This window comes from Paramacrobiotus metropolitanus, unplaced genomic scaffold (genome assembly GCF_019649055.1).
Source record: "Paramacrobiotus metropolitanus isolate TYO unplaced genomic scaffold, Prichtersi_v1.0 Parri_scaffold0000005, whole genome shotgun sequence".
Lineage (NCBI taxonomy): Eukaryota > Metazoa > Tardigrada > Eutardigrada > Parachela > Macrobiotidae > Paramacrobiotus > Paramacrobiotus metropolitanus.
In genome coordinates this window covers 623,078-638,650 of record NW_026570225.1, presented here as the reverse complement: position 1 = coordinate 638,650, position 15,573 = coordinate 623,078, and the positions used below count along the sequence as shown (strand labels likewise).

The 15,573-nt window shown below is 41.9% G+C and overlaps 3 protein-coding genes across 4 annotated transcripts; 2 read left to right on the top strand and 1 right to left on the bottom strand.

Annotated features, from left to right (window-relative positions):
* Positions 1–2,534: 2,534 nt before the first annotated feature.
* On the top strand, positions 2,535–4,989 carry LOC129581287 (uncharacterized). Of its 2 annotated transcripts, none has more exons than XM_055472272.1 (3): positions 2,535–2,904; positions 3,236–3,566; positions 3,936–4,989. In XM_055472272.1, the coding sequence occupies exons 2-3, from the start codon at positions 3,237–3,239 to the stop codon at positions 4,584–4,586; spliced, it is 981 nt and encodes a 326-aa protein (XP_055328247.1). In that variant the 5' UTR covers positions 2,535–2,904; position 3,236; the 3' UTR covers positions 4,587–4,989. The 2 variants fall into 2 exon arrangements, with proteins under 2 accessions (XP_055328247.1, XP_055328248.1); XM_055472273.1 differs by lacking the exon at positions 2,535–2,904 and adding an exon at positions 2,911–3,042.
* Positions 4,990–6,490: 1,501 nt separating this feature from the next.
* LOC129581227 (uncharacterized) lies at positions 6,491–8,633 on the top strand. Its single transcript, XM_055472189.1, has 2 exons — positions 6,491–7,143; positions 7,614–8,633. The coding sequence occupies exons 1-2, from the start codon at positions 6,862–6,864 to the stop codon at positions 8,274–8,276; spliced, it is 945 nt and encodes a 314-aa protein (XP_055328164.1). The 5' UTR covers positions 6,491–6,861; the 3' UTR covers positions 8,277–8,633.
* Positions 8,634–11,357: 2,724 nt separating this feature from the next.
* LOC129580933 (T-complex protein 1 subunit zeta-like) lies at positions 11,358–15,127 on the bottom strand. Its single transcript, XM_055471701.1, has 11 exons — positions 14,765–15,127; positions 14,542–14,605; positions 14,339–14,473; positions 13,838–13,979; positions 13,524–13,770; positions 13,186–13,431; positions 12,955–13,051; positions 12,687–12,834; positions 12,141–12,383; positions 11,981–12,053; positions 11,358–11,654 (listed from the first exon to the last, which is right to left on the bottom strand). Exons 1-11 carry the CDS (start codon positions 14,899–14,901, stop codon positions 11,570–11,572), a joined length of 1,617 nt encoding a protein of 538 aa, XP_055327676.1. The 5' UTR covers positions 14,902–15,127; the 3' UTR covers positions 11,358–11,569.
* Positions 15,128–15,573: the final 446 nt, after the last annotated feature.

Below are 15,573 nucleotides of genomic sequence, written 5' to 3'. Positions count from 1 at the left end.
GCACCACATTTTCTGCAGATGTGATAACCTATTCTCTACCAAGGCTCTGTACTATCTCTTTTTCTGTATTTCTGATTTTCCGGTAACGTTTTTTATATTCTGTCAGCTGATGGTTATGGTCCATTTCTGGTTCTACCTAATATTCGTGGGACGTGGCCGCGAATGCTGCATGGCTGGAAGCCTGATGCGAGCTGGGCATTGGTTTCGTCGGAAATAAGTGAACACACGAGCCCCAAAGCCGTTCTTTTCGTTTTCTCTAGAGTGCACGCATTCGTAAAACTTTTTTTGTACTTAAGGGAAGGATCCATAGCTTAAACATCTCGGGTCATAAAGTACAATATTAATGTACGATATTAATTAAAAATGGGGTGCCTATAATAAACAGGGTGCGAAAAGGGATGCCTATAATAAACGGATTCACATAAAATTTCAGTTCTTCGCACAATACTATCAAAGCTGCAAGCTTCAGCATGCACTGTAGGAAGAGCATGAAATACAGATTACCCAGTACCCACATTAATGCGATGTGCAACAGGTGCACAAACTACCATACAATACTGTAGTAATAAGTTAATAACTACAGTAATTTACAGTGACGTAAGTTTTAAAACTAAAATTAATAGTAAGATTAGGTATTAGTGTATCTACCTTATAGTGAAATTTCAGTCATCAGATTAAACTGCAGTATAATTATACGACTAACATTGTAAGTAGTACTTATGGTACCCGGGTTTCGATCGCTGTACCTATACGTAGTTTGCAACTAAACTGGGGCTTGGCGCTTTCTCGAAAGAAAAGAGTGTCTTCAAATCTTTCTAAAGCAGCGGATGACAAAAAAGGGTCGAGGTTTACGCAACTGTATCTGCGATCACATTCACGGGAGCCCAGCGGTCACTCCAAAGCTCATTTACAGGAATACCATTGGTGCCAAAGGATTTACATCGGTTTGCGCTTCTACCACGGGCTTAGTGCTTATTTGCGTAAAACTATTTATCACGGAATGTTGTGGAAGGAAGTGAAACAATGTGTATTTATATTAGTACGTCGTCGGTTGCAAATTCCAAAAACAACCAAATTCGTCCTTTTAATTCGAACACTCTAATCCTGCCCGGCAAAAGTGCCTACACGAAATCCTAAACGAAACCTATACGAAACTGCGGCCACATTCCCTTCATTCTCACTAAACTAATGCGCCGCTCCATGAAAGTGGTAGATCGATCCTTTGTTCGGTCTTCTTCCAGAATACATCATCTAAGGAACTGACCATACATTTCGCGGTTTCTTTAACTTCTACGAGTATGCACTAGTCCCATCTCTCATGCTGCCAGCAGGTAAAAATTTAATATGCACCGAGGAAACGGTTCTTCTGTTGCCGCTTCCGGTTCTCCTTTTGACGGACTGCTGTAAGCGATATTCATATTACGTATACTTAAATATGCCCATCAAAAGGATATTTTGAGCGTCAGGTCTATAATTAAGCATATTTTCTCTAGAGCGGATTAAAACTACCGTTTTATTAGCTCAAGCCAGTCACGTCACAAATTTGTAATAAAAACAGGAATAATTACAACAGAAAAATTTCTCTTAAGTTGTTTGTTCCATCGATAGTCCCAAGAACAGAAAATGCGTTGCCTCTTTGAATTTCGATCGATAGACGCTGGCGTAAGAATTCGTGTGACCGAGGTTCACCAGTGTGCTGCTGCAGCCGCTTTCCGATCTCCTTCACTAATACGGATGCCGATTTTCCCCAAAGACCGAGCGTTTCAAAGGCAAGTGGGGCAAAGATGTACCTGCCGTCGAGGTACGCATATAAGCTGATTTTCTTATCTTCGGCTTGGGCAGCGGCAGACCCAGCAGTGGCCGAAGTCGATTTAATATGCGAAGGGGCGACAGTGTCAACGCAGGTAACGTCCCATGCTAAGCATATGCCACGCTTCCAAGCAAACGTGGTGCATCCGTCCGGACGGCGACCTGATGTATGGGATGTGCCGCGGGGTTCAAGCTTCGCTGGGATGCCGGCCGAAACCAAGGATCGGCACACTACACTGTTCAAACCGCCGTGGCGAGCATGCCTTCCCGCGGAAAAGGTACATGACAGTCCGTGATGGCCGTACACGTCGACTGGTTTATGGCATTTCGTGCAAGTGTGTGCTTCACAAATAACTGCGCCCAGCCTAAGCCCAACAGAAATTTTCAGGGTGTCGTCGTCCAGCAGGTTGCCGATATGCGCTGAAGGTAGAGCATTCAACCAGATACCAGCTTCCGGTTTGGATTGGGCAAGTAGGCGCGCTCTGTTGATTTCGTCGTCGCGGAAGACTTCCAGTAGTGTTGAAAGCGATGCATTGCAGATCGGAATGTCCTGCAATGCATCGCTTAAAATGATTAATGATTAAAACAATGCAATGATTAAAACTGTTATGAATTACTGTATACTATTGTAGTAATGCTACTATACGCCAATATTAATTTGCAGTATGTGCTAATTTGCAGAGCATACGAAATTTGGTCACTGTAAAAGCAGAAGCCTGTGCCGGCTGTGCGTACTCAAATTCGATTGCATGGTGCAAAGCATTTCAGCACAACTGGACAGGTTGGAATCAGTCAGCTGTCCGGACTTCTCCAGCTGGTCGAATTTTGAAATTTATTAATGATTTAACATAAGATCACGGGGTCAAGAAGTATGGACGAGTCTGCAGCACGACAAATTACATAGTCGGCATAGTCCACAGCGCAGCTTGCTGATGCAGATTGCAGAATCTTGTGATCAGAGATCCTTGTTACCGTGAAACAGGCAATAGCCGCAAGAAGCCGTCATCGATCGATCGGTATCCCGTAAAATGTAAAATGATGAAAAAGGTTTTACCACTGGTGGAGTGGTGGTCAATGCTCACACTTTACAGGCTGGTAAATGCTATACTTTATATAAATATTGATTATCTGGCGGTGCGACTATAAGCGTTATAAGCCTTAACTGCGTTTTGTACAAGTATTTATCAAATTATCATTGTTACGCTACCTGCGGAGCCGTAGTTACTGTGACTTGTGAGTTTCCTTACTCCTGTCTGCCGTTGCAACGTTTAATTTTATCAGTGTTTTACAATAGTACGAGTACAATAAGTACTTCTACTTAAGCCCGTCTGTGAATTTATTGCTAGCGATTTTCAGAGTCTGGCCTTCGGTGGAATTTATCGAGTGGCGCTGTTATTTCCTTTCATCATGCTGGTGTTTATTGCAGAATGGACAATCAACCCATCCCTGGGCGTACCGCGACAGGAATGATTATGGATGATTTTTCGCTCAGCTGCAGAAAGGAAACAAAAAGTGCGGCTGCTCTACGACGGAACCGTTCATACTCCACTCTTTCCACGATAGACCCGGCCTTCTGCGGAAAGCTGGCACTAGATCTAGCAAAGGGTTCTTGTATTAAATCGTTGAAGTTCTCCATGTGGACAGCCGTAATATTGAGTGTGGCTCGGAATATTTTGGTGATCACCGCTTCAGCGCTACAGTCATTTCGACAGCCAGCTACAGCCAGTCCCAACAATGGCACTAATAATAAGCAAGAGGTTCGGGTGCCAGAATAAGAGTAGATACCTTAATAATTTCAAATGCTAAAGAGCGAACGATTGCGCCCATTGCGATTGCTGTGCGAACACCTACCGGTATAACAAATTCACAGAACTAATACATATGACCATAGTCCATAGTGTACATATTTAATTTACCGTCAGTCCCGGTGGTGAATCAGCTGAATATTGTTGTGATTAATGCCATTTAATGGTAACCTACTATTGGTAATTACATATACATATACAGTATTACTACAAAGTAGTACGTACTAATATCAATGTAGGAAGTAAATTTGCGACATAAGAACTTAGGTAGCAATGCACTGTTGTGTATAATCAGATTTTAATTTTTGATATGTGTTTCAGCTGTCGAGTGAGGTAGACTTCGCCCGTTGGCTTATCTCTTGGACATACACGGGATTCGGCTCGTCCACTTTCGCAGATCCCATCCTGTGTGTGCTTGGTATCCGCGCTGTTAAGAAGCTGCGTGGGCAATGGCTAATTTCGACGACCCTGGCTAATTCCCAATTAGGCAACTCGATGATCTGGAATGCCAGCGACCATCTGGAGAGCTTCGTCCTTTTCCACATGGCGCATACTGTACTAGGCATGGTTTCCGTCTGCACACTCAACGGGATCGTATGGGCATACTTTCCCGGTTTTTTATCATATTTTTGGTGGACTGTCGTGCACGGATGGTGGCATTCAGTCGCGATGAATACTGCGGGTGGCGAATACCTGATAATATCCTGGCCGTATGCTCTGTTGACCATTTGCGGCTTCCTCAATGCTGTTCACTGTCAGCGAAAGATCTCGCGCCTCCGAAAGACCGTGCTGCTCGAGATGTTCCCGGATTACGGTGAGAAAATGTGGAAAATACTCTCTCGTGGCACTTTGGGTGCCCTGTGGGACCGAATGGAATTGCGTTTGCTCGGTCTGACATTGCTTGTTGTTCGCGCTGGAGTCCGGATAGTGCTGGCGCTGCGTCGAAAGGAGGTGTTCTGCGTAAACGAATAACCCAGCCAGTTTTGAAATTGGGAAGGATTTATCTACACGGATATTTGGAGAAGTACCACATGGAAAACGGCGTTTTCAAAGATTCCGGATCTCTTTTGTGGTGATTGACTGCTGCTTGTTTTGTAAAAATCAAAAAGCTGATTACTGAAGTAACCGGGCGGTATAATTCACTGTGTTACCTCTTTTCTTCCTGTTATTTTAGCTTATTGATAGAAACCTTTGTTTCTGTTGTTTTGGTAGTTTAATAACTCTCTTGATGCAAATAAACCATTTTACTCGTATTTGCGCATTAGACGAAGCTCGCACTACTCGTGTTGCGATTCATCCAAATGCTTTCTCGTAATTTCGTAATTGATAATTTTAATGTTTGGGAAATGGCAGCACGCACAAGCAGTGTACTGCGAGAGGGAATATTTGGTAATAATAAAACCAGCGAAAATGTGGGTTTTTGACTATGCACGTACTTGCACGTTTACGAATTTTAAGTAGAAACTGCAATAAACGAGTACGTAACTTCCATAGACTACTCGTACTTCTAGCTTTGTTTTGTTTTTGAACTGCTTCTTACAGTATGGGCCATGCTCATAGACATAATGTCACCACATTTGACAAAACTATACAATAATAATAATAATTTTAAGTTTTCTTGTCTACAAAAATGTCAGAAACTAGTGTCAAATCTACAGTAGAATCAAATGTCCATTTCTGCCAAAATTTGTGTTTGTAATCGTCTGCGCTCCGGTTTGGATTCTGGCGAGGCAGCATGCCGCATTTTTAAAGCATCGTAAAATTCAAAAACGAAACAAATTATGTTGTTGCAGTTCCATAAACTCCACAAAGGCTCCCGTTAGTATGATGGCTTATGCTGCGCGCCTAATTTTTCTGGCGATGCATAACAAGGTGACCTTTTGAGCCCTTGGTACTTTCTTTTATTATTATACTTCCCGTCTCATTCTGGATTTACATTACACTTTTTACTGTTCAACAAGAAATCATATTACTTATGTATAGTGAAATATGGTATGCACTATGGTATATATTTTAAAAAGACGGATTCTGCATGTAGTAAAGTTCTGGGTATAGAGTATTTTGGAAATAAAGCTAAGGTATAGCCACTAGCCAATCTATTTACAGGCAAAGCCCCAAACCATCATCCAAAACAACTGCAGGTCACTTATACAATTACACGGATAATTACTCAGTATCGATCTCTTCAGTTTAAATCTTGTTGGATGTTGCCAGCTGTACATGTAATATTCAGGATACGAACTCATGATCAGTCAACTTGAGTGCGATTCAACTCCAGTGTTGTAAGCCTATTTTTCTAGTAAAATAATAACGTAATTCCATTTTAGGAATTATAGCGAATTGATGGGGATGCTCATTATGTTACGTATAAAAATTTCCATTAATTTAAACGTCTGGTTGTTTTACGTTGTTTATCCTACCCTTTTTGTTCGGTGGTGTAAACATTGGCCACAATTACCGTAAGTTATAGCATAAGTACTTATAAGTTGCTTAATATTTCGACCGTGTGGCTTCTTCCGGTCAAGCATCAGCAAATTACTGATATAATACTTTACTCATTGTTCGCTGTAAAAATTTAATAATCTTTTCGCAATGATTACAGCCTGTTACAAGGACGGACACATCGCTCCACAACATGTGACGAGAGCTTTTACCGCACAATACCGAGGTAAATGTTGAATTTATCTGTTGGCTGTTCTGAAGCTGTCCATACGGGATAAAAATAAATATTCCATTCATTGCGGAGCGTGGGGTATTCATATCTGTGGATTATTTCCGCTGCAGGCATTCAGGTTTATGGAACTGGTTTGCCACATTCGCGTATGATTATCGATTATTTCCCATATGTTTCCTCATATTATTTTTTCTTAACTTAATGTCGAACTACAACAAAAACGCAACTGGTAATTGGTAAAAGCGTCGTTTGCTTCCGTTTATCTCATCTACAGATAGTTATACCGTACAAGGTTTATAGATAGAAGTATGCTTTTGCAATAAAGGTGTGCCGCTACTCTAATAGCTGAATGCATGTACATACATTAATCAATCCACCCGGTGCAGCCGTTTATAAACGGCTGCTTTGCGATTTCCAGTTACGGTAAATGGTTTGCGGAACTGTTTGCGACTGAAAGTCGTTGTGTTGGCTGTTGCTGCTCTACTCTGACCAACAATTTCAGCTTTCGCGCGTTGCTTCGAAAAGCTGAACTCGCGACTTGCCAATGATTTTTGAGCGAACACAAGGGCCAATATGTCTGTTCTGACAACGAGTTCCAGGGATGATTTCTTTATAGAAAAGACTGCGATGGACGTGGGAGCTGTTCGCCTTCGTCGGAGTCGCTCATGCAACCTCACAACACTGGCAGACGATTTCAGTCAAAAAGTCAAACTGGCTGTTGAGAAGCGACGACTCCTCCAGTCTTGCGCTAACCAAATCAGGAATTCTATTTTCTTCTGTGGTGTTCGCAGTGTTTTAATTTCGGTGGCAATTCTTGGATATTACCGGTGCATGCTGATCATTGACAATGAACAAGTAAGTGAATTTGACGGTGGTGCCATCCAAATAACAGTACTCTAATAATTAATAAATTTCCTGGCATGGAAGAATTAGTTACAAATATTTTTTTAACCGTTGACTAATGAACATCTTTTTGGCCGCATGTAAACGATTTACTTTGTTATTTGTATGCCCCCTGTGCGAAATAAATTCGTTTGCGTATATTTTGGTCAGCTTCACATATTTATTGCAGATGCAAAACACATGCGTACTCTTTTGCCGCTGTTATTAAATTCATTAATCATTGGCATACCGCTGTTCGTTAGTCAACAGCCTACGAGTAGAAGTTATATCTGTCCACCTGTTTACATACTCTAAATTAATCTACGTACTTCTGCATTATAACATTCCATTACTTTTCCACTGAAAACAGTTATACAATTAAACACTTACATGACATGTACATGATCATGATGCTATCATTACCGTGAGCTGCGCGTTTTCAGTCCCGGCATCCGAAAAGTTTCCGTGTGTGCATTGCATTAGTGCTGAATGGATGCTTTCTCCTGACGATAAGCGACTTCGTCTGTTGCATGCTGAGCTGGAATCTCCTTCGAACAATGCAGTGCGGATCCTGGCTGGCAGCCACCCTGCTCAGTACCGACCAAGAGTCTGCCTTGCGACGCGTCTGGGACGACTGCAGTCGTTTGGCATCTCACATGGAACTGCGCAGTATGTTGTGCTCCTCAGCCGGTGGGCTCATGGATTTCATATTTCTGGTGTCCCGGTTTTATCTGGACCTTCTGTTTATGGATGCATGGGTGGCGTTCCTTACCGGATGGCTAAGGTCACCGGAAGTGGATCTGGCCGGGCGGGAGTTCCATGTGGTCGGCTGGCCGTTCATTGCCACATCCATGTACAGTGCCAGCGTCGCTGAAAGGAGCCGCAAAACGGCGCGGGACTTGTTGAAGATACTCCGCAAGGAGTTCACTCCGGGATACACGGAAGATCCACCACCAGGTGACCTGGATGTTACTAACGAAATTCTCCGGGAGGTGTCGAAAAGGCTGGCGTTCTGTAGCAGTGTGATCATGCGCTATTCGTATGCTTTCGGCGTTGTGACTCTTCAACTGCTGAAGCGAAAGGAGGTCTACTGCATAAATGACTAGACGAACTAAGCGCTATGAACGACGGTGGAATATTTTTTGGTTTGACAACGCAATACGGTCTCAGAGCGAGACTGGATACATTAATAATTTCGTGCCACATAAACTTTCATAATAGCCCCACCGTTTAAAAGAACAATTCATGTTTGCTGTTGGAGTGATGCTTTTATAAGTATATGTATACTGTCTGTGTATTAATATTTAGGCTGATCGACGATGATTTAAGATTTTTTAATGCACAAATGGTTATTTCCGTCTTATTCGGCCAGAAATTTGAATTTGTTACTAGTCCTGGTACAGCATGTTACATGTAAAGTCCCTTGTTTTAAAATTCAAAGAAATGAAGCTTAAGATCTTTCAGGCGCTCTTGGTGCCCTTTACCATAGTTCGCAGTTCCAACTGAATCTTAGTTACACTAATACTATACAGAACCAGAACATGGCACGCATGAAACGTTTTTTTCTCTACCTAGGGAAGGAAAAATTGAAAAAACTCTTAACCAAGCTTTTGAATTGAATAAAAAATCCCAAGAACGACTCAACATGGTATTATATTTTACAGAACAACGCTATGGAACGCGTTAACAGGCAAGTTGCTGAATACTTTATAACACATACGAGCCGAAATCCACGCTTATGGGGATAATCCCCAGGGGATGATTGGAATCCCCAGGGGATTCCAATCATACGTATATAACCTCGCGCTGTAAACGAATTACTTACGTCCTAATTATATGAATACAAGCCGAGCACGGATGAATATTGGCTGATGACTAAAAGAATTAAGTAATTCCAAGGATGTGTTGAATTCTAGTTGCTTACAAACTGCCAAAAAATTGCGAAACCTGTACGTGTATTTAGCAATAGTTATTTTGACACGCTGTAGTGATTTTACATAAGTTAATCGAAACATATACTCTACATAAGTTGCAGTTTGCGCTGTCGGCTGATACTGCCATTTTATCATGAATTTTTTACTTTGCAGTGTGCTTTAGCCTTTAAGTATTGTTGAGTAGGAGCACAGATATGTCTACTGTTCTGGGTCAAGTTTTGTGTTAGAACAGTATGCATTTCTTATCGCGTCCATGGTAACAAGCTTATGGCTGACCTCTGGACCCAGCCAAATGATTTTGGCAAAAGGTTAACCATCTTAGATCCACCGCTGCGCTGCAAGAATTCTTATGCACTTTAAAGTAGCAAAATTGGTGAAGTAGAAGCCGAGATCCTTTGCCTCAAAGGAGAGGGGCCGAAGTCCTGGCACAGATGATTAGTATTCATATAATTATATGAATTATATGAATACTGATGTGCCAGGACTTCGGCCCCTGTCCTTTGAGGCAAAGGATCTCGGCTTCTAATTCACCAATTTTGTTGCTTTAAAGTGCATCCAAATTCTCTAGGTGTAGCGGTGGATCCAAGATTGTTGACTTTTTGCCAAAATCATTTGTCTAGGTCCAGTGGTCAATCATAAGCTTGTTACCATGGACGCGATAAGAAATGCACACTGTTCTAACACAACTTGACCCAGAACAGTAGAAATATCTGAGCTGGTACTTAACAATAAGTACGAGTACAGTACAAAGTAAAAAATTCATGTAACTTAACACGTCAGTCATCATTGCAAGTTATGTACTGTATGTACAAGTAAACAGTCAGTCATAATAATATTACTAAACATACGTACGGGTTTATTAATCTTATGACAGTCTGTAAGCGACCGCAAATCAACACATCCTTGGAATGACTTATTTTTTAATAGTCATCGGCCAATATTCATCCGTGCTGGGCTTGTATTCATATAACTAATCATCTGTGCCAGAACTTCGGCCCCTCTCCTTTGAGGCAAAGGATCTCGGCTTCTGCTTCACCAATTTTGCTACTTTAAAGTGCATAAGAATTCTCGCAGCGCAGCGGTGGATCTGAGATGGTTAACCTTTTGCCAAAATCATTTGGCTGGGTCCAGTGGTCAGCCATAAGCTTGTTACCATGGACGCGATAAGAAATGCATACTGTTCTAACACAAAACTTGACCCAGAACAGTAGAAATATCTGTGCTCCTACTCAACAGTACTTAAAGCACAATGCAAAGTAAAAAATTCATGATAAAATGGCAGTATCAGCCGACAGCGCAAACTGCAACTTATGTAGAGTATATGTTTCGATTAACTTATGTAAAATCACTACAGCGTGTCAAAATAATTATTGTTAAATACACGTACAGGTTTCGCAATATTTTGACAGTTTGTAAGCAACTAGAATTCAACACATCCTTAGAATTACTTGATTCTTTTAGTCATCAGCCAATATTCATCCGTGCTCGGCTTGTAACCATATACGGACCGGAGCGTGACAGGAGCAGTAACGCGATAAGAATGGGCAAATTTGCCGCACTGTCCACCTCTTCCGTATTCGATTCTATGAAGAATTTAGTGAACAGACACCCCTCGCCTCGTACAGAAATAAACCGATACGGTGCGTGCACGAAACAGTGTGTTTAAACTAGGGTGCTCACTAGTTGATCCCCACGACCCGCCATTTTCACATCTGGAAACTGACGAAAGCATTGTTATGAAGTCGCTTGGCAAGATCAGTTACGTCCATTCGGAGGATGCTGCACATATAAGGCTGCTTGATGCTGGATAATATTGATAGGCAGTTACCCTCGCGTTCGTGCACTTGCGTAGAGCGGAAAGGTCATCACTAATGGTAAGGATTGTGGGCATTGGACAATTAATAGCCAGGCGCGCTTTTCTTCTTCGCTTGGACTATAGGTTCAACCGTTCATCTTGACAGTGAACACACAGTACGCAGTATCCCGCTTTGTAGAAGGGTGCACAACGTCGCCATCTCTCACTCCTACTTTCATCTGCTGCGAAGGAAGGAAGTGCTGTATAATGTAAGAAAGCCAATGGAGCAGATATTTGCCCCCAGTATGCCTTTTGAATTGTTGATCTGTCTTCATGATTCTCCTCTCTCTCTGCGTTTTTACTAATCTGTGTCGACCATACGTTGAAGACCCATTAAACGGACTGTCTCCTATTTCTGTGGTAAACTCTCCTTAGTAATCTACATCTGAAAGAGACTGTTTTAAATTCCAAAAAGGCAACTTTAATGAATAACCTGAATTATAAACTAAGCCAGCAAATGCTATTACAAAGCAGATAACAGCCAACGCACATGATAATCAGAAAAAAATATGTAAGTCAACATTACAGTATCAACAATTTTTAAAAAAATGGAGATAAACGCACATTAGTCAATTAGTAACACTCAAACTATATATTCCATCCAGCCGTATTATCCTTGCCCGTCGCCTTTAAGAGAAGACAATCCGGCACGCATAATTTCGTCCACAAGCAAAAGATTAGTAGCAACAAGGGAGCTGCAAAGAACACCATACTAATTTACATACGGTACTAAAAGTCCATTCGTACTATACAACCGATTACGACGTTATTAACAATCAGTTGGTACAACACTAACAATAAATATCCCATACACAAACTACTAAAGTCAAAAACAGTTAAAGCACAATAATTAAGAAAACATTTTGCAGCTAAATACCAGACAGCAAGATGTTAGTGCAATGCTCAGTAGTCACTACTCTCAACTTGTCAATGAAAGTGCGCAGAAGTAGATGTGTAAAAGACATGCGCAACAAGTTTCAGCCACGGAAAATCATCAGAAGTACCAAAAACAAATGCTTACCATGTGTTTATCTGCTGTTTCTTAACCCTGTAGTTATCCCAGATCCCCATATCGGCAGGAAACATAACGTTACCTACAACACCAACGTTCACGTCAGCGCATCCACCACTAATATGAAATTCCCACAAGCAATCCGGAACTATAATTTACACACACATACCGGTGTCACAGTCGACACCAACCGGCTTTTTGGATTTCCTGTACTCTTCTTCCAGTTTTACTGTTACGTCCTGCGCATCATAACCGGCATTCTGGGCAAGCGTCTGAGGAATAATAAGGAAGGCTTCTGCGTATGCTTCCACACCGAATTTAGCTTTCCCTTTCACCGAACCCTCGCTTACGAACTTAACGAGCTCTTCGCGCAGCGCAAACTCAAATGCGCCTCCTCCAGGCACAACGGAGCCTGCAAAACAGAAATATAAGCCTGCTCCATTCAGTCACTCATATGCCGGTGCTCCGAAAACGCGTCAACGTACAGTACTGTACTTATTCCATATCTATGCTTCGAACATGAAAAACTCCAAAAACAGACAATTATTTCCCTGCACCGATATTTTTGTCGTATCAGACATGTACTCACATTTCTAGCATAATCGATATTTCTTATGTACATGTATCAAATAATCAAAAGTACTGCTTCTATCCTATATTTACGGTAAAAGAAGGGTGAAAAGGCCGCACCAGCAGGGCGAAGTACGGGAATTACCATCTTCGACAGCATTAAGTACAGCTCTCAGTCCATCACGCACTGCATCCTTGACCTGAGTAATGCTGTGCTTGTTTGGTCCACGGATTACGATCGTCACCGACTGAGGATTCTTGCACTCCTCAATGAATGTAAACTTATCTTCGCCCTAAACACAAGCAGAATAACAGAATAACACATCGCCGGAATTTATTCGAGTTATGGAAAATTTCAGTAGTAATTCTGTTTCTTCAATACGTAAACCAAACAAGATTTCGTAATTTCTTACCAATTGGTACTCATAAACGGATCCAGCAAATCCCAACGCATCTGCTGTCAACTCATCAACAGAATTTACGGCCACCCCACCGCATGCAAGTGTCAGTCTGCAAAACCAGAGTTTTTATCGCCGCTGTTTTCGATACATATTTCTGTTTCCTGTACTTGGTACGATGCTGCTACTTGCATACTTTGCGCCGTCGAATACTACCAAAACCCATAGCACTTGCCAAGAACTTACCGCTCCATATTGCGTCGTTTCGCTCGACGCAGAGCCATGATGCCTTCCTTGGCCAGCATATCCAAGGACAACGGATCAATGCCCTTCTGGTTAACAATAACAAAATTCTTATCCTCGCCTGGTTTGCACATTTGCTTCTTCAAAGCGATGATTTTCTCCACTCGACTGATGATGAACTGCCGTTCCGCTGTCACCATTTTCTCGCGTTGTTCGGGGGAGGCGTAGAAAAATCCGGAGTTCACTTCGCTACTCAATAGCATTTACATAAGCAATATCGTAACATCTTATTGAATGGAAAGACAATAATATGTAACCCACAAAACAAGCATATAACTTACGTTTTTTCGTACTCCAGAGAGACGTTACAAGTGAGGATGTAAGCATTGGACACCCGTTTCGGCATGTCGGGATGGCGGGCTCCATGATCGAGTACCAATCCCCGCACGAGAACCGAATCCATCTGGGTGCGATGGATCATCTCCATGATTTCCACCATGTGCAGATCGATCTGCTCATTCTGACGCCTGATCAACAGCACCGCATCCGTAACGATGCTGGTGAATAAATCGGCCACACCACTTTCAACTGATAAAACATACAACTCAATATTCCGATATAACGAGAGAAATCTTTGTGGACCCGTGTACTGTACCTTTAGTGCGCAGTGAAGTGCGAGCCACTTCTAACAATTGGTCACGATCGCCCGTAGATTTCTGGGCTAATTTGTCCAGCAATTCCAAGGCTTTATTTCGAGCCAACTCGAAACCTTCGGTAATTAATCGAGGATGTAGTCCCTGTAAACGTAACTTACTGTTAACATAACCAAACAAAAATCAACAATAAATCAACCTAAACAATAAGAAATTTGTACAACAGTACAGAACAGTTACTAGAACAATCTAAAAATTATATCTCTCACTATACTCGTACTATTACATGTAGTGGTGGCTCAATTTGGCTGTTACAGAGCGACTAGTAACGATCGCAAGCCTTAAATGTCGTCATCACAAATCGACAACTGTCAAAATTCCATTCCTTTCTTGTTTACAATTAATTACCTAGTTTTTATTTAAGATCGACCTTTATAGGCGATTCCGAAAAACCTTTCACCAGACATACGCAAGATCAGCGGAAAAGCACAGAATGTAAGTACCTTGAGAATATAAACTTGCGATTGCTTAAGGAGTTCTCCGATTAGTAAAACAATGGATGTGGTGCCATCTCCAGTAATGTCATCTTGTGCCGTGGAAGCCCTAGCAATCAGGGAGGCTGTCGGATGTTTAACATGCTGGAAGGAATACAAACGGGGATTCTAAAGTGATAAAATTTTCTTCGTTAAGGTCGCTGCAGACTCACTGATTCGTGCATGAGAACGTTTCCATCTTTGGTGATTTTTATATCTCCCGCACCAGATACCAGCCTAAAACGAGATGAAATAACTTGACCACCCTTAATTTCTGCACATGTCAAGAAGTCGTGCGAGTGCTCAAGCAAGCAAACTGTAGTGTAAAAGCGGAACCCCAGCACAGCAAAAGAATAGTCAAATCACAGAGGGAAGGAGCCTCGCTATTCCGCTCACATTTTCAAACTGCCCTTTGGGCCGAGATTCGATTTGACATAGTCCTGTACACCCATAGCTGCTGAGATGTTGATGGCCAGCGCTTCCGACGCTCTGGCAATCTCCGCTTTGGGATTAACAGCAAGAATGGACGCCATGTCAGCCGATGTGGAGTCGCACTTCGCAGGTCGCAGCAGACACCGTAATAACAAATTACAACGATCCCCAAGGTAATATTTAAAAAACGGATGTAAATGTCAGCACACGAGTACAATTAATTCTGCGAAATCAGTGGTTTCTGATACCACACTTGGGAAGGACCGGCAGCGAAATACTGTACTTGCAAAGTGCAAACCAAATGGTTTCTCATTTTTGGACCGCGAAGAAAGTCACTGAGTCATGATTTTGACTCGGCTAGTGGCGAAACGAGGATCGCTAGATTTACATACCCTACTGCCCACCTTGGTGGGTATACAGTACAGAGTACACTGTTAAATACGTGTATTTTATTTGCATCGTTTTGTTTGTTGACTTCATTTATTAAAAAAATTCCAAAAGTCTCTTTCTTCTGCTCGTATTTACGTTTGGTAAAAATTACTGTACTAATATTTTTTGCAGTTTTAGCAAATGAGTGCTGGCCTGCAATACGTACGGATTGCAACACCCGGTCACCCATCCAAGCACTGACCGGGCCCGACGTAGCTTATCTTCCTGTAGACCGATCGGTACAAAATGGTTGTAGACAAATCTTACAATAACAATCACCGTAACAATACAACTTCACTTAATATGAATAGCTGCAAAACAAAAGAAGAATGAGCACGAAAGAC